Source organism: Macrotis lagotis, chromosome 5 (assembly GCF_037893015.1).
Source record: "Macrotis lagotis isolate mMagLag1 chromosome 5, bilby.v1.9.chrom.fasta, whole genome shotgun sequence".
Lineage (NCBI taxonomy): Eukaryota > Metazoa > Chordata > Mammalia > Peramelemorphia > Peramelidae > Macrotis > Macrotis lagotis.
Genome location: NC_133662.1, coordinates 217,017,702 through 217,041,181, shown reverse-complemented (window position 1 = coordinate 217,041,181; position 23,480 = coordinate 217,017,702). Strand labels below are relative to the sequence as shown.

Sequence of the window (23,480 nt, the reverse complement as noted above, 5' to 3'; positions counted from 1 at the left end):
CTTTAAGTCTCTGGGAAGTTCAGAGGGATGTAAATATTAGAGGTTAGGACTATTCTTCTCAAATCAGATCCAAAGCAGACATTTTTCACTTCACATCTTGAAAACAAAACAGAAGCAATTATAAAGGAAAGACTCAAACAGTTTTAGAACAAAACCATTGTATTTCTTTCTACTAGTAGGTACAGAAGATTTTGTAATATGGATGGATATTATGAATGGCAAATAATACAAATATACTTTATTTTGGAAAAAAGGTTTACATAAGTAACGGGACACTTTGGAAACACTCTTGCTTATTAATCATGTTACTGAACAAAAACAATGCCATTTTAAGCACAAACAGTCTCCTCTTCAATGAGTATTTGGAGATAGGAAGACAGCACTTGGTTTAAAAAAAAATGACCTCATGTTAAGGCCTGGTCACCTAAGTGTAAACAATGTAGAATGAATTCACCATACATAGTTCATATACTAGCTATAGCAAATCCATGGTGTCCCTGTGTTTTGAGATCTATGGAACACATACCTTCACTCACCCTTCTGGAAGGGCTGCTGCATCACAGTCTAACTTAAGTTCTTGGCAGGCAGGAATGAAGAAGAATGTCAAACAAGTTTTACAAACCATTTAGAGTGAATTGCCAGTGTTCCCTTTAAATACATTAAGAAACAGGTAACAACAGAAAGACACTGCTTAGAAGTTAATTTTCTCACTTTGGTGCAAATCTTTTTTTGTTTTTATTTGTGATTTATGCACTTGTCTGATTCATACATTTACAGTACAAAGTCTAGTAAACCTGCCACAAAGCATTAAAGCACAATATGCCTATTATTCATTAGGCATCTGCATTTTTCAAGTTTTAATGTTTATTCTTCTACATCCAGACTGTGTCAGCAGTTCTTGAATATAAAAAAATATATAAATGGGGTAACTATATTCTAAAAATGCAGATGCCTATAACAACCAAGTTATTGGAGGGAAGGGAATTTAAAAAAAAAAAAAGAAGAAAGCAAACAAGTTCACTTGGAGGGAATGTGGTTCAAGTCTTTGGATTAAAAAATAAACAACAACACAAAACCCCCAAATTTTCCCCAGAGAAGCTGGTCATTATGGAATTCCAGAAAACCCTTTTCTACCAAAGGGACCTTAAAAACCCCATTCCAAATATTTAAAAATCTACAGCTACCAGTATGCCATGAAGTGGCAATCAGCAGTCAGAAGATTAAGGATGTCTGTAGATTTATCTTGCAGCATAGCATCTTTAGCTATTGGTTGATCAGTAAAAACCACTGGTGTACCAGAGCAGAGGGCTATTAAGGATAAGGGTGGGAGAGTATTGGAAACATTACCTGCCTGTTTGTGAGAGGGCTTTCATGGCTAGGAAATTTTCTAACCAGTACATAAATTCCAAGACATATTTCTTTCTCTTTCTTTTTCAATGTTAAAAAAATTGAATAAAAAAAAATCCTACAAGTAGATACAGTCACAATAGGAAGTTACATGGTAAGGACCACACAAAAAAACATCAAGACAAACGCTATTGGTTCAATAGTATTCCAAGAGGCTAGAAAACCTGTTAACTTTGAAAGCCCTAGCAAAAGATCGCACTTGTTTATAAACCACCTATTTATAAGACCAAACTTTGAATCGTTTTTTCCCCTTTCTTCTTCTTTTTTGCATGTTACAATCAGAGAATTTCACATCCAGACTTAAGCATTTTGCATTTCTTTGCCAATCTTGTAGCTGAGTATCTTGTTCCAGTCGATTTTGGTTCGGGTGACTGGAAGCTGCCTGCGCAAGGCCTTGAATGTGGTGTCCGACATTGTCTGATAATTCTCACTAATCGCAGTCTGCAACAGATAATTGATTTATAGATAAATGTCTAAACAGAAACTGAAGTTGGTTCAGGCTCATTAAGAAAGTAGCTTGAGTGAAAAAGATGGTGCTGCTCTGCTAGTCTCCAATGGACAGGACTTTTGGTTTTTCTTGAGAGAATTTTTTTTTTTTTTGGATTTTTGCAAGGCAAATGGGGTTAAGTGGCTTGCCCAAGGCCACACAGCTAGGTAATTATTAAGTGTCTGAGACCAGATTTGAACCCGGGTACTCCTGACTCCAGGGCCGGTGCTCTATCCACTGAGCCACCTAGCTGCCCCTTTTTTATGAGTTTCTACTAACCACTGAAGTAGTAGTTCACTGAAACTCTCCAATATGGAAGTATTTTAAGAACTCCACTTAATTGTACTTAAAAAAAAATTTTTTTTTATTTGAGGCGATGGGGTTAAGTGACTTGCCCAAGGTCCCACAGCTAGGCAATTAAATGTCTGAGGCCAGATTTGAACTCAGGTACTCCTGTTAATTGTACTTTGAAAATGCAAGGAAGGAAATGGAAGCCTAAGAATTTCAGAGGTGCAAGATCTTTAAGAGTACTAGCTAGCATTTATGATATATAACAACAACAATAATAATAATAATAATAATAATAATGATAATAGATGCTTAATAAAAGATGTTAAGACAGATTCAGTGTCCTAGATAAATTACCAAAAAAACCCAAACCACCTTACCTGATATTCATTTTCAGCATGTTCTATGATTTTAATAAATTCCTTGGCAGTTTGTACATCATCCTAAGAAGAGATGAGAAAAGGCACAGATAAGATTATTTATAAATAGTACATAAAAAAGCTTGCTGAAAAAGGGAATTTGATTTCCAGTGGAAAAAGATAATGAATACAACTTTGTAAATACCTTTGGTTCAAGAAGTTGTGACAGAGGCACAGTTACAAAAAGATTAACCAATCAATTCCCAAAACTATTGCTTATGATTGATGACAACTAGTCATATTTTGCTTAGAGTCAAATTTTTTAAAAAATATATATTTTCTTATCTTTTAATCTTCTTGCTGCCATCTGATAGAGAAAGATAAAAGTAAAAAAGCTAAGATGGGGGTGATGTGACGTGACGTAACGTAACGTAACATAACGTAATATAATATTCAGTAGTCTTGAGACCATAATAAAAGACTCTCCTTAAGGAGGTTGTAGCTTAAAAAATCCATTCATGAAAAAATACTGGCAATATTTTTTAAGGGTACTGGAAATATATTTTAAGTTTAGTATAACTGTGTACCTGAAAATTATGTCTACCCAACAGTTAGTTTGCGTTTGCACCTGTGAAACCTCCAAATCCCATGTGCCCTGAATACTGATATGCAAAGTGGCCAGCTCCAATGGGCTACCAAAGTCAAGGAAGAATTATCTTCTTTTCAGTAGGGCAGCTCAGACAACACTGTTCCAAATGAATGGACCTGCATGTGTCTGCATTCACTTAGAAGACTATGTGTGATAGCTATATGCTTGTGTGCGTGTGTGTACGTATGTATGTGTGTTATATGACTCTCCTTTTCTCTGTCCCCTCTTTTCTGCTGCTTGTTAATTAGGCTTTACATTGAACTGACTCCCATTATTTTACTTATTGTTCTCAGCATCCAAATATATTAAGTTTTTCCCCCAATATCTCTGGTTCATGGGTCTTCCTTTTTTTAATTACATAAATTTGTTTTCCAATTAATAGAATAGTAATTTCTACCTATCATTTCCCACCATCCCTTCCCTCCCCCCAACAGAAGACAATCTGATAATCTTTACATTGTTTCATGGGTTTGTCTTTATAAACTGATACCTGGGCAAGGACTGAACCTGTTGGTAGTCACACCTATGCTAGGGGAGTAATCATCTGAAGAATAGAGGACCATCACAGGATGGGGGTGTGTGTGTGAAGAGATGACAATGGGGATGGACTAGAGGCCCCCCTGTGACACCTTGCACAGTGACACAAGAAGATCTCATTGACCCTTTTATCATTATGCACACTTGTTCCAGACACAACACTTGTACAAAATTCTTCCTAGTCCTCCAACTCTCAGTGGATCTCTGTGGGATGTAGTTAGTGTTTTTCACATAATATGTGATAAAGGCTTTTTGAATCGAAGAGTAGCTTATTATACTAGCCACAATATATTTCCAATCAAAGGCGTTACTGCTTTCTAACAAGCAATTCTGTTATCTGACTGATCAACAGGTTCTGATTTTGGCAATGAAAGAAAGAAGAAATTTCTTCATTTTTTACTTAACATAATCATCTCAAAGAAAGAAGGAACATCACATTCCCTAGAGCCATTCCTATCATTCTAGATCAAAGATTAAACTGGCAACTGGTATAACTGGTTTTACAGTTGCCCCAGAAAGCTCATGCTGCTCTACTCATGAAGACTTCAAAAGTAAAACCTCAAATGCAGAACTTTTGTTTATATTTACTTTCAAGATCAGTTCTGAAGCAGAATACAGACTGCACCAGAGAGACAGCAATATTATGAGACTTGAGGCATTTCATACTTACAGTAACAGTTACTGAATCCTGTACATCTTTGTGACTAACCAACTGAACATTACCATCTTCATAGTAATGGACCTGGATGAGGGGGAGATTGAATAAATTAAAAATCAAGCAGTTCATATGGGAACATCACCTAAATGTTCCCATCTCTGAGGAGATATTGCAAACGGAAATTCTTAAAATTTCAAAAGACACCCGATTTCATTATTGTGGCTACTTTTTTCTATAAAGGTAGACTGTACCAGTTTAGTAGATTAGTGGTCTTTATGAGTTGCTGTGGCTAATGTTTGGATGTTTATTTCTGGGTCCAAATTCTGAAATCTCAGATGGTGATACCTATGTTATTCCACAGGTATAGATTCTGAAAACTCATAATCAGAAATGAGAGGAGGACTTTTGTGGAGGTAACTCTCATTAAGCCATTATTAGGGAGTACTAATAAACACTGACATTACAAATGTGATTTTTTAAAAAAAAAGACATTTAAATAAAGATATGTACATGTAGTCTTTTTCTCTGATTCTTAACTGGATCAAAAAAAATTTTTTTTTTGAGAATGATGCCCCCTGTCACCCAGCTGAATGTACCCACTGTATTGAACCTACTATGAACATGTAAACTTGGAAAACTTTGACAAGCTCTATTCCTGAACTGTGTCAATTTGACCCTCCTAACTCATCTGATTGGTGTTGGGTTTAGTGTGAAATCCAACTGCCTTTAACTCTACTGCAGCTAAGAACTCCTGTGCTCCAAGTGATTCAACAGTCTCAGCCTCTCCAGGGTCCAAAAAACACATCTAGGAGTTACTGCTTAATCTAACCTTTGCTTGATCTCTAGGTTTAAGCAGGAACTAATATTGAATCCTTCTTAACATAGATCCTTTTTTAGGATAGATGAAAAAAGAACATCATAAGATGACTGGTTTCATGACTATTATCAGAATATGCTAAAATACAATTGTACATGTACAACCAATATCAGCTTGTTTGCTGCCATGGAGAGGAGGGAGGGAAAGGAGGGTGGCAGAAAAATGTGAAATTCAAAACCTTGCAAAAGGATGAATGTTGAAAACTATCTTTGCAAGTAATGGGGAAACAAATAAAAAAAAAAGCTTTATTAAAAAAAAATAAGATGGTTTCAAAAGCCTTACAGCAACTTCTTTTTGGCTGTTTTTTTTAAAAATTCTGTTTACCCTACCTTAGCTGAAGCATTATCTTGCCAATCTCTCAGAACCCTTTGCTATTTATAATATAATTAAATGGCTATACTTGGTGTTCTCATCAAGCTTTTTGTTTTTATCTATTCGGTCCTATCCTATTTACTAAACTCTAACTTTCATAATGCCTGAGAAAATGTCTTTTTTCTTTCCATTCCTCCCAACATCTGGCCCATAATAAAGCTCAAAATTATTAAGGCATATATATATATAGTTTCTGGCTCATACTCAATAAATATTTATTTAATAAGCTCAAAGTTATTAAGACACACACACACATATATATGTATATGTATGTATATAGTTTCTTTTCCAACAATGGGTTGATCTTAATTTTGCTTTTTATTTCTTTATGATAGGAAAAACTTGGTACTGCTTAAAGCCAAAAGCTATTCTCTCAAGAATAAATGCTCCTACGTTTTCCTACACACTCACTGGCAGAAGCCTAAAGAGAAAACCTGGAGTCACATATTGTGTTCCCTGAGTGGGAGTAACCCATCTTATTGTCCTTTTCTTATTTGATCTCAATGTGGCTTGGGGAAAGAGATCTACGTTCCTGGTCTCCCAGTCACAACTACCAAACATAGTTTCCTTATCAACCTGTTCTAATTCAGGACATGACACAAACTTGGCCTTTGCATCCATTTTCTTCACAAAAACCAACTTCTGTAATAACTTTTAAGCACACATTTAAATAGAATGTAATCAAAGTTTTAAAGTAAAGCCATGAAGAGGTTTCATGGCCTGGGGGCATTATCTTGGTCAGTTGACCTCACCTGAATCTTTAGCACTCCAACCACCTGAGCTGTAGGTGGGGTGATGGTAAACTTCCACTCTGATCTCCAACGACCATTCCTATGCCAGACCAAATTGCAATTAGAGAATAAGTGAACAGAAAAAAATCTAAAACAAAACAAACCACAATGACTGAATTGCCAATGGATAGGGTAGGGAACGCCTTCTGTTCTGACAGTATTAACTATAGATGATGTGTCAAACTCTAGATTCAAGAAGATTTAGTAATAAATAATAAGTTGCTTTATCACTTCTCTGTGGAGAGCACTATTTAAAAACTCCCATAAACTCCCTCTAATAAGAGATGTTGTCAATGCACTTTGTCAGTTCACTTTTGCTCTCATTCAACTGAGAAAACTGAATAACAGTAGCGATTAACAATAATGATTCACACTTTTATAGTATTTTGACAGTCCTATGAACTAGATTGTTTATCAATCAGTAGGGAAATTGTTTTGCCTAAATTCATGTAGTTAAATTAGGTGACAGATAAGAAGAGGCATACCCAAGATATAACAAAAGCTGGGTAAATCCTCTCACTTCAAATCTTGTGCTTTCCCCTCCTATCTTCTATGAACACTAAGCCAGATAACATGCTGGACAAGGGTGACCAGGTAAGGCAGTGAAAACTGAGGAGAGCCTCTACATTCTTACCAGAAGTTTTTAGGCTGAAATTGGTGGCTCTCAATACAGGCAATAATAGTCTTCTGCCCATCTATAATTTTAGCATAAACCTATTTGTGAAAGAAAAAAAAAATCAGACTTGATCTAAAGTATGACAAAAAGATTAGGGTTAAAAATAGGGAGTCACTAAGCTCCTTCTTAAGTTCTAAAAATCTATAGCACAACTCCTGGCCTACATGGATCACTCACTTTTATATAAGACTTTTAAAGTTTTCACAATGAATTTACAAGGTTGGTGTTGCAAAATATTTTATTTCTATTTTACCAGATGAGGAATTTGAGATTCAAGGATAATTATTAAGAACTGGAACTGGGCTTCAAACCCAGGTCTCTTGAGTCTAGGGCTGATTTTCTCTATGATAGTTATTGTTTTTAAGTCATTTTTATCATTACCATATATTTTGAAACACACACACACACACACACACACACACACACACACACACACACGATTTCTTTTCTGAATAAAATCTTCAATTTTGTCAAGGACAATTAACTCCCATAGAATTATATGTTGGCTTAATTGCTCTTCCCAAAAACCTTATTTTAATATTTTTCTCCATGTCCAATTTAAGTATTTTCTAGGTATAGTCTTAAGAAATTCTAATTTCTGATAAGGGTCTGTCAATACTAATGTCAAAATAACATACATCTGATGTGGATTTAAAAATTAATGTAGAGACTGTAGTGATACTATATAATTTATACCATTCATCTCAAAAGTGATTCAAGTAACAAATACAAGACTCCTAAATAAGAAGGAATAATTGATTTCTAGAGGACCCTAACCCCAATGCATCAAATAAATGTATATATAGAAAAATATTGTATATATAGTGAAATAAAGATACTTAACAGTACAGAAGCCGTTGGAATAATGATCTTTCACATAGGCCCTTAATGCACTGTCACAGGATTCCCTCCATGACTTCAGAGCTCCATCTATGTCCTCAGGTTGGGGGTCACTTGCTTCTTTCCGTAAGTGATCAAACTTAAAGGAAACTTTATTTCTTGGATCTAAAAACCTGCCACTACCCAGGTCACCATGTTCTGTAATTAAGACCTTTCAAACACAACAAAATTATATACATAAATATATTAAAAATAAAATTTTGCTCAATGCTTATTTTTGAAAATCTCAAGAGTCCAAGCTAAATCTTTATTCTATTATTTGCCATTTATTCAAGATGCATTTTTATTCTTGTATAAGGAGATATAGATGGCCAACTAAGAAGAAGGCAGTGACACAGAAATCAGCATCTCTCATCTTACTTGTTTTGCTTTCTCGTTAGAGATGGCCCTCCTCATCACTAGTAAAACTTACAGTAAAAACTTGTACATATAGTTACTATGGAAATTAATTTTCAGTGAGTCTGTGTTGAGGAATAAAAGTTAAATTTTGCCTCATTTAGGCTTTACTTTGCACCCAACTTTTAAATATCTCCTTTTGCTTTTATTGAGATTTTTTCTGACCAAGAACAGATATTTACCTGATCATCATATCCTTCTATTTTCACTGGAGTGAACTGATCCATATTATACTGGGCAAATGCACTGTTAAAAAAATATAAACAAGTAGACTCAGTAAGACTAATGGCATAGCAAAAAAACCATGCAAATAAAATAAAGGAACACTTACTTTTGAAAATACTATAATAATGATAGCATTGAACAATGTTTTTGCTGCCTGGGTCACAGACTCTTACGTCTTGTATTTAACAATATTGTAAAAATATAAAAGATTGAACAATTTAGCTTTCAGTTATGTTAATTCAGTTAACCTACATGCATTTAGTAAGCCCTTTTGATGTGACTGGTGATAAAAACAAAAAAAATTTCAATCACCAAAAAACACAAATCCAAAAATTTTGCTCATAAAAAGGCCATATTCTAATGGAAGACAATACATATGAAAGGTTTCAGTTTTAAGTCAAATGGAAAAGAGTCATGATATTTAGGGCCCAGTAGTAAAGATGGTAATGTGCCCTCTTAAATGCATTTTGATTGATGAAGTCCTTATCAGTTTCTGACAGTGAACCCCAGTGGGTAGTACTAAAGACTTCAAGTAAGCTGTGGCTTGGAGGGCTCATTAGACCCACTAGTGAGGGGAAGGTAGGAGTCCTACCAATAGGACTCCTGAGCCTACTTGGTAGCAATCAATCATGAATGCCTTTCTCTCAGCAATTGTCCTCTCACTGATAACTGCATAGCTTAGGCTAGAACCTGGACCAGGTTCCCTGGAGTATACTGCTATTCCTAAGAATCTTGAATGTGGGTCCTGGACTATCTTCATTGAGGTCTGAGTGGATACAGTGGTTATGGTCTGATGTGCCTGGTTTCCTATCTCTCCCTTAAGGAAGCCCCCATGGGTCTGACTTTTGTTGGTTTCCTTTTTCTTTGCATCTCCCTTTAGGTTGGTTATCTAGTAGGTGGCAGTTTGTCAGAAGCTGGTGGCATAGCTAACTCTTTCTTTAAGATGATGGTTATTGGGGATGGGTTAGAAGAGGGTGGCTTCATTTGCTTGCCCCATAGTTGGCAATTGTAGGGGATAACTGGTCTTCCTCCACACAAAACTGTGCCCCTATTTCAATTCCCTTTCTTTCCCTACCTCTCTCTCTAATCTCCAATCACTCTCTTTCTTCTGACTTTTCATGATACTAACCATGACTCCATCATTCTTAAAAAAACCATCCCTTGACCCTAAATCCTCCCCATGCACCCAAATACTCTTTCCTCCCTTTCACTGAGTAAACAAGGAGAAAAAAATACTCTTATCTCCACTTTCTCTCCTAACTAAATCCTTAGAAATTTGGCCTTGGATTCTTTTGCAGTAAGAGAAGTCAGGTAGGGTAAAGACAGGTAAATTATGAATCAATGAACAATTTCAGCTGAATGATGTGATCAGAGACCAAACTGCAAAGGGATCTAGAGGTCTCTATTTTAATTGTGGACACCACTATTCTTCCAGTTATCCAAGTTCACAATCCCAGTCACCCTTCACTCCTCAATTTCCCTTATTCCATGTATCTAATCAGTAGTCAAGTCTTGTGTTTTCCTAACATTTCTTGAATGTACCTCTTTTATGTGAAAGAAAAGGACAGTGATCTAGTCTGGTTCCTTATCACTTTTGGTTTGTCTAATTTGAAACTGTCCAATTGGCTTCTCTGCAAAAAAGTCTATCCTTTTAAAAATGTCTATCCTCTTGAGGTCCCAAAGTTAACTTCTTAAAGCGCAAGTCTGACCATGTTACTTTCTAATCTTTCTCCAGTGGCTCTTTATTACATATCAAAGTTTGAATATAAATTCCTTTGACATTTAAATACCTTTTAAACCTGGCTACAACCCATTTTTTGAGCCTTATATATGTTCCTCCCTTTCACATACCATCCAGTCCAAACTGCACTTCACTTTCCAACTCTCTCCTTCTGCAAAGTTGTCCTCCATAGCTGAAATTTTCTTCTTTATTACCTTTTATAAGTCATCTTCCACAGGAAGCATTTCCTGATCTCCCAGATATTTATTTGTCTTTTAGTAGTTGCTTAATCAACACTTACTATGTGCCAGTTAATCTGCTAAACGATGAGGATACACACTGAATTGTTCTTCAGTTACAGTTTTCCATTTTAGGACATCTCTGATGAGCTGCCTGATTACTCCACGGTTTAGGTGACCACCCCAATTTCATTAGGACCCAGAATGGCTCCATCTTTCTCCTGGGGTTCTCCTCCCACCCTTACATTCCAAAGAAACACAGTTGGAGCTCCTGCTGGGGTGATGAGGTTAGTTGTTTGATTTGGCATTTGAAATGTCAAATCACTGATCTCCTCATTTGGGACCTTTATCTCCCTCCCAGGGAAAGACTAGGGAGCTGGTCTAGGGATCTGTCACAAATAGGGAGCCCTTGCCTCATTTCTTAGTGAACAGCCTTGGAGCTTGAGAGGATAGAAACTCTTCAGTTTTATGCACCATATAATTTTGACCACTTTCCATATATTTTGTGTGCATACTTTTATACAATTAAAAATAAGATTTTGTTTAGCCCGCCCCACTCCAGCAAAAAAGTGCTCTAAGTTACTAAGTTTCCTTTTTCTTTGCATCTCCCTAGAAAAACTCATTCTTATACTCATTGCTGAGGAATATGATTATTTGATCAAAGTAGTTCATAGCTGAACTATAAGGTTCAACCCTCCTATAGTGCATTTACATTTTAAAACAAAAGCTTAGTAATTAAGCTATTAAGTGGCTAGAATAAGAAGATTTCTAGTGCAAAAATCTCAAGTGCAGAATAAAGTAGATCAAGTAATTGGTTTTTATATCTGATCTTGAGAGAAGAGAGGGACAGACAGGACTGGTTCTTTGTAAAAATTATAAAACAGCCAAACTTTGTTTTGGTTCTTTTAATTCTATCTATATTCATTCTTACCTCCTCTCATTCACATGGTGTGATATAGAATATGAAACTAGCCTACCTAAAAAAAGACAAAATAATAAGAATGAAATCTCTTTTCTATTCTCATCACCTGAGATCAGATGCTACTTAAGTGTGAGTTCTCCCTTGGAAGCATGTAAAAAGAGCCTCTTAACCATTTTATTTTTAACATTTTACTTTCAGTCTCCCTTTTCCAAAGTAATTCTTTAATGCATAGATTTGATAACATTAATCATTTCCTCAAAAGCCTTTGGGGGATCTTCCCATTTTTAAGGAATAAAATACAAACTGAGTTAATCTAGTTTTCAAGATCTTCTACAAGCTTACTCCAAACTCTATCTTTTCAGTTTTTTTTACAAACTAGATTCTGATTTTTTCCATCTCCTTTTTCTTTCTCCCCGTGCATTTGCACATATTTCCCCATGAAATGTTGTTCCTTTCTTCCCCCTTCAAGCTGTGAATTGAAATATTTTTCTTCTTTTAGGGTATAGTTTCAGAAGTATTTCCTTCAAAAATATTAATATTTCTTCTAATATCTACTCCTACTTTGAGTTTTCCAATGCACTTAATCAAATTCTCATTTATATTATGGTCACTTGGATAATAAAGCCATAATTTCTGAGTCTGAAGAGCCCTCGGTAATCATTTAATTCAACCTTTCTAGGGCTTTTGTTACTATGCCAACTAAATATATTCTTCATCTTCATTTCTAAACTATTAGGATTTGGAGACAAAGACTTAGTAGTTTTAAATTTCTTTAAATCCAATATATATAAGACAGTCTCTTGCCCACTTTTCACATTTCAGGGAACTCCCAGTGTGGTAATTACATACCTCTGCCAATGCAGGGTTAGAGAAGCTTTTGGGCATTAAGAGGTTAAATAGTTCACTTCTACTAGCAGTAAATATGGTCCAAGGTAGAGCCAGATTCCTATCTTCCAGATTCTTTAGCTTTCCCATACTACCATGGTCTTATTTAGCACAGTCACTTAATAAAAATACCAAATAGAAAACCAAAGAAGAATAGTTAAATATATAAATACTTAACAGACCAATGGTAGAGAGTAATCAAGACAGTATCAAGTTTGAGCTGGGAAGTGAAACACAGAGTGAGTGGAATGGTAAGGGTAAAGGTTTGAGGAAATGTTACATTTCACCGGGGGGAGGGGCCTACAGAAGTCTTGATGTAGAAGCAGGGAAGGGGAGTGATAGTGTAAAGGGGAAATTGCTACAATTTTTAACCATAATAACTATAATCCCCAAACAAACAAATACATTTTAAAAGTATCCTTTTGGAACCCAAAGGAAAAAGTGCTCTGCCAATTTGCTTAGTTGAGGATTTAAGGAATTAAATCTATCTTGGCCCTTGGTTGTCTAGTAACCAATGTAAATGAAGGTTTAAAAAAAACAGATCAACTGAGATTAAGTAATACTTTGCTCTGGGCTGTTTACTGGCAATCCCTAGTCCTTTGCAGAATTTTTTAGTTCCCCACTCCTAGCCCAAGCATTTCAGAGATCCCTATTCCTAGGGTCTGTCAGAAGAAACCAAGGTTAATAAATGAGTTTTTCCAAGAGAATCTAAGCCTCATCTGTTCTTTAAAAAATTATTTCTCCTTCATAAAACTCAATCATAGCCCAGAATGAAAAATTCCAAACCTTGTAAATAATCAAGCAAAATTAAACAAAAAATTGATTGTTTCACATATATCCTTTTGTTATTTACCAAATGATAAAAAGATGTGAAGATCATACCCAGGATCTTCTAGGCTTTCTATGCTTCACCCCAACTCCCCTTTAGTATGGTTTCTCATTTCAGTTAAAGATTCTAAATGAATAATTTTCTTTCCCTAAGCCCTAGAGAGTAAAAAGGCACGGATTTTATGCAGTATAAACATATCCACCTTTATGAAAAAAATTCACAGGAAAAAAAGTGAAAGGGAATTGAAGGCCAATATTGTTTAAAGTTGCAGGCATGAAGACTGAAGGTGCTCCCTAAATTATGTTCAAATACTATCATTTAATACAGTTTAAAAACATTTAAATATATGTCTCAACAGGGTGTACTCTAGGAGCACTGCCAATAGTTTGATTAAACAGCTGAGTGAGAATGCAAGTCTGACTAAGGCATAAATTTCTACATTTCAGACTAATGCATTTATTTCTACACTTCAACCTCAAAGAAATTGTCACTTCTCTTTCTTTCCTCCCCTAAAGTCCTCTGGGCAATGAAATACAAACAATTACACAAACATCAGAGCTATGCCCAATACTGTGGCTGTCTCAGTGTAGCTATATTGCCCTCACAGTGTACAGTACTCTTACTCCTCTGTGGTTCTTGATCCTCCTGCCAGTGCCAACACAAGATCCTAGAGACTGTTCCATTAGAAACAAAATAGGTGCAGACAGTTCATCCTGGGGGGTGGGGGTTCTGAAGCCAGCCCAGCAGCTGGAGATTTTAATTGTTTTGTAGAGCCTCTTGGACAGTGAAATGTAGAGATTGCTCATACTTATGAACAAGTCTTACAAAAACTCTTTCCCACATTATTAGTGTTCCCCTTCTGTGAAACTATCTAAAATCATTTTATAAAACTGTATCTGAAAATCGGATTCTGTCTTCCTCATTATCTGTGTCTCCTTATTTATGCAATGTTGTTTTGTAAATGCATTTTACTAGTATCAACCCCTCTGGCAACTTTTGGAAAACAGGAGGTACCATTTGGACTGTCAAGAACCTTCTCCTTGGGGTGGTGAGGTGGTGCAGTAGATAGAGAACAGGCCTTGGAGTCAGGAGTATCTGAGTTCAAATCTGGCCTCAGACACTTAATAATTACCTAGCTGTGTGGCCTTGGGTAAGCCACTTAACCTCATTGCCTTGCCAAAAAAAAAAAAAAAGAAAAAAAGAACCCTCTCCTTGTGAAGTGTCTCCAGTATACTCTCCCATATATTAAAAGATAGAAGAAGCCCAGCAGAAATTCTTTGTCCAGGTTATCCACAATGATCCAGTTGTATGATGGCCCAATAGAAACTATACAGACTGTGCATTGCAGCCACCAACAGCCCCTAGTAAATCTCCACCCCCCCCCCAAGGCAAATGGGGTTAAAGTGGCTTGCCCAAGGCCTCACAGCTAGGTAATTATTAAGTATCTGAGACCAGATTTGAATCCAGTTACTCCTGACTCCTGGGCCAGTGCTTTATCCACTGCGCCACCTATTAAAACCTGAGCTATAGCTGACTGGTACCAGCAATGCCAACCATGACCTCCAAAACACAGATGGCTTTGAGCAATCTCTACTGACAAAGAGGTTCTATAAGACAACTAATATCTCTCTAGTTATTGGGCTAATTTCAGAGTTCTGCTCCCCTCCCCCACCCTGAGAAAACAGCATGGTCCCCTGCAGGACCCATGCAAGTTTGACAACTAAAGGGAAGAGTCTTTGCTTACCATCTAGACACTGGGCACACTCTCACACCATCCCTGATCAACACCACACACCCTACTCATTAAGTCCAGATGACCCCTAAGTATGATAAAAGCAGTTGTTACTTTGGACCGTAGGATCCCAACTGCCCAATGACAACCATTTTGGGTGCTGAAGCTGGGACCCCCACCATCACCTGGGCATACCAGGCAAATTTACTTCCTCCTAGCAGTGGCTCCTAGAGCTACACTAAGGACCTAGGAAAGGAGACTAACTGGCATTAGTTTCACACAAATCACTGTGGCCACTGGCACCTGTTGGCTTCTTTCCTTCACCCTATCAATACCTGTATCAGTCGTATCCTAGGAGGTTTTATTACAGGAGCTACAGACTTATACATGATCAAGATCTGCCCTGCATATTGGCTGAGGACTAATGAGTCAGGGGGACTAAAGTCCTTGAGAGTTGCAAGGCTTTGGCCCTCTTCCTGGCAAACCAAGGTCTATTTTGGAAAATGGCAAACTCCCCTTCTGCAAGTGGGTCAGTTGCAGCCCATGATATAGAGCTAGGTGGAGCATGAGTTAGGGAAACTTCATAATTACAGAAGAAGCTATAACCTGAGGCTTCTTTAGGATAGTCAGCTAACTGTTCCTATGAAAGCAAGGGAGCAAAATATGTATCCTCCATGAGGCTGCAGTTATGGTCCTAGGTGCTAACCTGCACCTACTGAAATGGCTTCAGTGACCAAGTGACTGCCCTGTGATCCACCCTCAGTACCAAAGAATAAATTAAAGTATGGGAACAGTCCATGGATGAAATATACTACCTTCCAGACCACAGGCCTGTTTCTGTCTCGAATTAAGATTGTTTTAGGTCTATAATTATGTTCTCCACCTTTCCTTGGAATGTGGTAAACTGTCCCTTTCAACTGCTCCCCACCCCCAATCCCCAGTTCCACATCCAAAGATCCTGAGTGGCTACTGGGACTAAGAGGTGGATTGTGATATAAAATTATTAGAAGACCCTGATTCCTGACCCTATTAAGCTGCCTGCTCACGTCTGCCTGTAGGGCTTTCAGAAACAGCAATTGTGTACCATATGTTCTCACCAAGTTCAATACCTACACTATGATATCAAGTTATTAGAAACCTTGAACCTATTGGTTTTTGAAGAATCTCATGTCTAGAGGCACCAATCTATACCCTCTTTGATTCTTGTACATCCATTCCATGCTGCACAAAGGAATAGTCTTGGTATGTTTGTATCTTCGTGAGAAGGGTTCAGCTATTCTTAGACTTACTGGAAAGCACCCTCTTGAGGTGGCTCAGTTCCCTGCAGTCTGAGCAGGTCTAAGACCTATGGATCCACTCCCAGACCACACATAGACATGACTCTGGCCCTCTCTTTGGGAATATCATCATATAACTTTGGTTATTTTTGTCTTTGTCACTGAGTTCCTGGAGGCTACCAACCATGCCCAGATTTCTCTTCCCTCATCCTCTGACTCTACTCTGCCAATAAAATACTTGCTGAAGCATCACTCTAGCAAGATTTCATTTCATGGGAATCCTGAACACCGCTGGACTTTTTCCAGAACAGGAGGAAGCCTGGGCACTCATAACAGCTTTAGAGGAGTCTGTGAGGCTAATAGCATCATTTTGTAGATGAAGAAATGAGTAAATGTCTGAGATGGGTGCTAAACCCAGGACTTCCTCACTTCAAGACTAGCCTTGACTAAGTTGAGAGCTCCCTTCATACAGAGGCCAGCAGAGCTCTAGAATAATATAAAGTGTTCTGTAGTCAAGATTTGAAGCTAAATTATTCAGTGAGGTAACTTGTCCCTTTCCATAACGAAGATAGATCAAGCTGGAGGTATAGTTACTGTGAGTACAGTCTCTCGTCCACTACTGTTATTGTTCAGTTTTGTCAGTCTCTTTGTGACACCATTTGGGATTTTCCTGGCAGTGATTTACCATTTTTTCCTCCAGTTCATTTGACAGATGCAAAACCTGAAGAAAAGAAGGTGAAGTGACTTTCCCAGGGTCTCACAGGTACTAAGTGTCTGAGCTAGATTTTGGACTCAGGTCCTCTAGACTCCAGGTCTGGTGCTCTACCCACTGAACCACCTTGCCTAGCTGTCCTTTCTTGTCCATAGTTGGTCTCTAAAAAAATTTTTTTGGGGAGGTTTTGAAAGGCAAATGGGGTTAAGTGGCTTGCCCGAGGCCACACAGCTAGGTAAATTATTAAGTGTCTGAGGTCAGATTTGAAATCAGGTACTCCTGACTCCAGGGCCAGTGCAGTATCCACTGCGCCACCTAGCCGTTTAAATTTCTTTTTTGCCAAATTAAAGTTGATAATGTAGTCCTTGTCAAAGCTGTACTACCTTGTTGCCTAATCTGGAATTTAATGCTCTGACACCTATCAGAGGAAGGAGAGGCAAGGGGTTAGAGGAGCTATACATCTTCCTGAAGCTTCCTTCACCACTTCCTTCTTCTGGGTGTAACCTTAGAAGCAAGACTTGGGAAATACAAATCTGGAGACAAATAGAAATTTGGTCCTATGTACAGGCCAGTGTAATTGAGAGAAAAATAGTTTTTGAAAACTTAAAACAAGTCAAATTAACTTCATTCCCTATTTTAACGGGTTAACAAACTGGAAACCAAGTAAATGAAATAATAAATTTTGATTTCATAGTATATTTTGATTTTAGCAAGGCAACTGACAAAGTAACTGATATAGGTATAATATGTGTATATAATTTTTACATATATGAGTACATACATAGACATAATACCTATGGATAAGATGAAGATTATTTGGGTTAGATAATAGAACAAATAGAAAGATTTGCAGCTATCTTTTTAAAAAGAACTGAGTAATAATGTTCATAATAATTATAATATTCAAAAAAACCTGGTAGGAAATCTCTAGAGGCATGTCAAATGACATGAAGACATAAAAGGCAAGCTTAATTTGGCTAATTAAGTACTTACTAGATATGATTAGAATACTGTTCTAGGTACTAGGATATACAAAAATCAAAAAGGACCTTGTTTGTGCCCTTTAGATCAGGTGTGTTCAACTTGCAGCTCCCAGTGGCCTGGGCCCTTTTCATAGACCCATTCCTCTGGAGTGTGGGTTGCATTATATCCATGACTGAGTATTAAATTCTGTAAGCAGCCCCTGAGGGGTTTTTGTTGGACAAGATGGCTCAGAAGAGCTAAAAGGTTGGACCCCTTGCTCTAGATTACCTTCTTTTGATAGTGATGCAACATGTTCATGTACAAGCATTAATACAAAACAGGGTGTAAAAGGGACAAAATCCTCTAATACAGGCAGACATCAGGGTAGATTTTATTGAGGAGGAAGTAGCTGAGTTGAATGTTGGAGGAAGAAAAGGATTTTGAAAGGAAGAGATGAAGAGGGAGTATATTTTAGACAAAGACTGAAAGCATGTAATACTCTCCACTGAGTGGTAAGACTTCTACTTTCTCTATGACTTTGAAATTGAAGGGATGCCTGATAGTGTTCCCCCTGCAAAGAGCCCTTAGGGGGTCTATCTGAAAAGTTTAGTTTAGAATTCAGATCTTAAGAGTTGCATTTCAGATTTTTATTAGAGCAGGTTGCCAAATGAGTTTTGGTGTAGTTTGTTTTATTTCATTTGGTAAAAGTACATTAGCTCTATAATGGGAATGCATGAAACTTTGGGTCACATGAAGTTGGGCAGGAAATAAATTTAATGGAATGGGGTGGGAAGTATTTTGATACAAAACAAGTTACAGATTGACAAACATCTATTAAACAGACACAAAAAGGTAGACTCAGCACTAAGAGCTTGGGATACAAAAGAGTAAAACAAAATGGTCCTCACCCTCAAGGGGTTTATATTCTAATATTTGTATTTTCAATCCTACCTGGGTCAAGAACTAAAAGAAAACCTCTAAGTGGGAGAACACAGGAAAAGCAGATCTTGTCTTTTTGAGAAAGAGAGAAAGCAAACAGGACACTATCTGGTGACTTTTGGAGAGTGCACTTGGAGCAGTCAGGAGGCCTAGTTCCATGGGGCATCCTGTGTCCACTCTTGGCACTCCTGCTTCACTCCCTTTACACAGGAAGATGGTATGTTTAGTTCAGGGAAGAACAAGAAGGCCACTATAGATAGAATGTAGAGTGTTCAAAGAGAAGTAATATGAAATAAAACTGGGAAAGCAAACTGAAACCAGATTCAAGTATTTCAAATAGGGTCAATAAGGAGTCCCAAAAATGGTTTTTGCATACTAGAATGACATGATCAGACCTGGGGCAGTTTGGGAAAGATGGGCTGGAGCAGGAAGCAACTGGAGGCAGAGGCAAATTAGGAACTTATTTTAGTTCAATCAGGAGATAAGAAAAGTATGGGTGGATGAGAAGAGGATGAAGTCAGAGATGGTACAGAGACCGAAGTAACAGGTTTTGGTGATGGATTAGATTTTAAGAAAAGAGTTTCTTTTTTCTCCTTTTTTGGTGTATTTTATATCATTACAATATTCTTGTTGTGAGAGTAAACATAACCCCCCCCCCAAAAAAGATAGAGAAACCTCAAAGAATATTGAGAGAGAAGGATGAAAAAAGTACACTTCAGTCTGTGTTCAGATTCCAATGGTTCTGTCTCTGGGATGAGTTGCCTTCTTTATCATGAGTCCACCAGAGGAGCTGCTTAAATATTTTTCCTACAGTTGCTATCACTAGCTGTATTTCCCTTCATTCTATTCCTCCTCACTCTCATTTATTCTATTCTCTCTCTTTCCCCCTGTCCTTGTTCAAAAAGTGTGTTGTATCTGAGTACCTTCTCACTATCTTCCCTCTTTTCTCTTACCTACTCCCCGCCCCCCAATTCTCCCTCATCCCCTCCCTTTCCTCTCATTTTTCTCTAGGGTAAGATAGATTTCTATACCCTATTAAGTGTATATGTTTTTTCCTCTCTGAGCCATTTCTTTTCTTTTTTTGCAAGGCAATGGGGTTAAGTGGCTTGCCCAAGGCCACACAGCTAGGTAATTATTAAGTGTCTGAGGTCACATTTGAACTCAGGTACTCCTGACTTCAGGGCCGGAGCTCTATCCACTTCGCCACCTAGCTGCCCCTCTCTGAGCCATTTCTGATGAGAATGAAGACTCACTCATTCCCCCTCACCTTCCTCTCCTCCCCTCCATTGCAAAAGTTTAAGAAGAGTTTCTGAACTTATAAAATGGACAAAAGAAAAAGATGAAAAGGATAATAATGGATTACTGAGTCAAGATTTTAAAGATCACTAAGAAGTTGGAATAAAATAAAATTTAATAGAAAAAAAAAGAAAAATGTTTACTTGGGATTCTAATATTTACTTTGTAGAAGATCAATATTTCAGAAAGAAGCAATATTCATAAACATCTCAGGAGAAGCAGTGGTGGCACTGGAGACAGAGAGTTGAGCTGTGTGACCCCAGACAAGTCACTGAACCTCTCAGTGGCCCAGTTACTTTAAGATCATGAACAGTAGAGCAAATGCCAACTGTTATCAGCAGAGGGGGTTCTTCATTAGGAGGTTTCTAAAGAGCTGAAATCACATGTTGGGAGCAAAAGGAAAAGGGGCTTTACTTTTTAAGAACAAATAGCAAGACATCGTTGCCAAAAAAACTATGATGTTTGTAGGCTATGTTATTAGAGAGTCTCTAAACAGAAGTAGAAGTACTTTTGCTGTGCTTGGTCCTGACCAGACCACACTTGCAACATAGGTAATTCTAGCTGAGAGATGAGTGAAAAGATGGAGCACAACCAGATGAGGACTGCAAAAGTGGTAAGCGATTTTAAAAAACATCTTATGAGGAATGGTCAAAGTATCAGTATGGAAAAGAGGAAAGCAAACATAATGGGTGTCTTCAAATGCCTAAAAACTGCTTTCTAACAGTAATGAAGATACATGACTTCAGATCAATAAGTAAAGTTGCAGGCACATTTCCTTTGGAATTAGGTTGAATTTTTAAAAACTAGATTTGTCTGAAAACTTACTGTCCACTCAAACAATAACTGAACCTACTAACTGAAATTGTTCCTTTTCTTGAATCTGCAGTTTTCTGGTTCAGAAATGATTTCCATTTCATTGCTTATATGTAGTATCTAAAAATAGTTGGCATTAAATATGAGGGGCTATAATTCTATAACCTGATTATAATTTTATATTTTTATCAAGTCAAAACTCAGGCACTTGAGTCTGAGGTCAGTGCATTATTGTGTGTCTGAGTTGTGATGTATCTTTCATAATGATACTGTCAGTGCCTCTGTGCAAGGTCTCTATGAACTGTTAAAAAAATTAAAAAATTCCTGATAGGAATTGAAAGATAGCTACCTGAAATGCTAAGGATAGCCTATGTGTTACATAGACACCAAAGTTCTAGATTAATTAGCCAGGAACTTTTTGGGAGGTGCCTTGAAAAACTTCAAAATTCTTCTGATAAAAAAAGTAATCTCTAACTTTTTTTTAAACTAGTAATATGTTTATACTTGAGTTGAACATAGACTGATAACTCACCAAATGCAAATTAACACCATAGTACTTGGTACTCTGTAGATTGCATTTAATGTTTATTCTCTACTTATTAATATGAGAAAAAAGAAAACAGTGTCTATTAAGTTTTTAGTAACAATTTCCCCCTCACAATGTCTATTGGCAGACAGACGCTGAAAAATCTGCTTTATTCTGTGCAACATAAGCTTCCCAGACGTCTGTTTCTCTACCAATAATGCATCCAGCATTGAGGCGGTGACTAGAGTAAGCTTGAAAATTTTACTTACTGAGCTGCCCCTTCCCTGAGAAGATTGTCATTGTTAAGTAGTAACCGGACATCTGGAGGGGGGGAAAATATTAAGATGGTTGAGAAAAGGACAAACATACCAAATTTTTAGCAAAATCTACATTAGATTGTTAGGCATTAAACACCCTATACAGATATGTTTCCAGATATTAACAAATACAAATAGATTCTGGGCACAGAAGGGACTGGATCTGTGATTTCATGCAGCTGGGTACTTTTTTTAGAACACTGCCTAGAGCTTGGAGTGGAGTTAACTTGCTGAGGGTCACCTAGTCAGGATAGGTCACTGGGAGACTTGAAGCAGGCCTTCAATCTACATTTTCATAAATTTTTTTTATTTTTTGCTAGGCAATGGGTTAATGACTTGCCCAAGGTCACTCAGCTAAGTAATCATTAAGTGTCTGAGGCCTAATTTGAACTCGGGTCCTCCTGATTTCAGGGCAGATGCTCTATCCATAACATCACCTGGCTGCCACTTAGCTGTCCCCACTCTTATACTTGTGTCTCAGGCTATGCCAACTACTTCCATAGAAGGTACTGAGTAAATAAAACCACCAAAGGGTTCTCTCATTACCCTAGTATCATTTTGTCAATAAATTACAATTAGCATTCTTGGTCCTAGTATGTCAGAAGATGCTGACACATTCATCTAGATGGAAATGAAAGAATTTTCTGAAAATACTGACATTTTTTGTTGCACAAGATTGATTAACTCATATTAGTAACTAATAGGATCACTGAATTTTACTGGTCACATAATTTCCAATATTATTTCTATCTAGAATCCTGAAATAAAGTAAATGCAGTTATTAGAATGATCACTGGAATTTAACCATGGTCAAAGTACACAGAAAATTCTGGAACTTATTAACAACACAGGATGACGGCATATACCTTTGTATGTCTTAAATTGAGCTGCACAATATTGTCTATATTTCGAGTCTTATATTTTGGAACCATGTTTCTTGATTGTCCATGATAATTTTTTTTTAGTTTTTGCAAGGCAATGGGGTTAAGTGGCTTGCCCAAGGCCACACAGGTAGGCAATTATTAAGTATTTGAGGTCGGATTTGAACTCAGATACTCCTGACTCCAGGGTTGGTGCTCCATCCACTGTGCCACCTAGCCTCCCCATCCCTGATAATTTTTGTTTTTAGCACCAGTTCTGGTCCTCATTCAAACAGTATTTTGGAGATTGGGACAGTGGGAAAAATGGTATATGGTTATTATAGGTTATCAAATATTTGGCATAGATTTAAAGTAATGAATTATAATGATAAAAAGAAAAATTTACTGATATTAAATTACTCACCATTAAACACTTCATTAAATTCTCCTGGGGGAGCATGAGTTATGAACTTGGCGGCTATCCGTACCTACAGGAAAAGAAGAGAATTAATGGTTGATGATTATGGGTAGCTAATGTAAACAGCCAATGCATAAATATACATCTGAGTAGATTGTGAAGTATATGTGCTTGCTTAATCATTCTATTTTAAGAGAAAATATCAATTTTCATCAAAGAATAATTTATTCAGGAAAATGTATTTCAATTTGCTTTCACTTTTGCCTCTATTTATTTATTTTTTATTTTTTAGGATTTTGCAAGCCAAATGGGGTTAAGTGGCTTGCCCAAGGCCACACAGCTAGGTAATTAAGTGTCTGAGGTCGGATTTGAACCCAGGTACTCCTGACTCCAAGGCTGGTGCTCTATTC

At 37.2% G+C, this 23,480-nt stretch overlaps 1 protein-coding gene across 3 annotated transcripts in view; it reads right to left on the bottom strand.

Annotated features, from left to right (window-relative positions):
• Positions 1–984: 984 nt before the first annotated feature.
• CAPZA1 (capping actin protein of muscle Z-line subunit alpha 1) overlaps positions 985–23,480 on the bottom strand; it is a 45,558-nt gene continuing 23,062 nt past the window's right edge. For 2 of the 3 annotated variants that reach the window (XM_074188452.1, XM_074188453.1), the window contains exons 2-11: positions 23,077–23,140; positions 21,745–21,796; positions 11,513–11,558; positions 8,580–8,643; positions 7,946–8,152; positions 7,060–7,139; positions 6,387–6,465; positions 4,398–4,469; positions 2,563–2,625; positions 985–1,848 (exon numbers count right to left, since the gene is read on the bottom strand). In XM_074188452.1, the coding sequence (XP_074044553.1) occupies positions 1,708–1,848; positions 2,563–2,625; positions 4,398–4,469; positions 6,387–6,465; positions 7,060–7,139; positions 7,946–8,152; positions 8,580–8,643; positions 11,513–11,558; positions 21,745–21,796; positions 23,077–23,112 (840 nt within the window). In that variant the 5' untranslated portion in view covers positions 23,113–23,140 and the 3' untranslated portion in view covers positions 985–1,707. The remainder of the gene's footprint in view (positions 1,849–2,562; positions 2,626–4,397; positions 4,470–6,386; positions 6,466–7,059; positions 7,140–7,945; positions 8,153–8,579; positions 8,644–11,512; positions 11,559–21,744; positions 21,797–23,076; positions 23,141–23,480) is intronic. The other variant, XM_074188451.1, reaches the window with a different exon arrangement.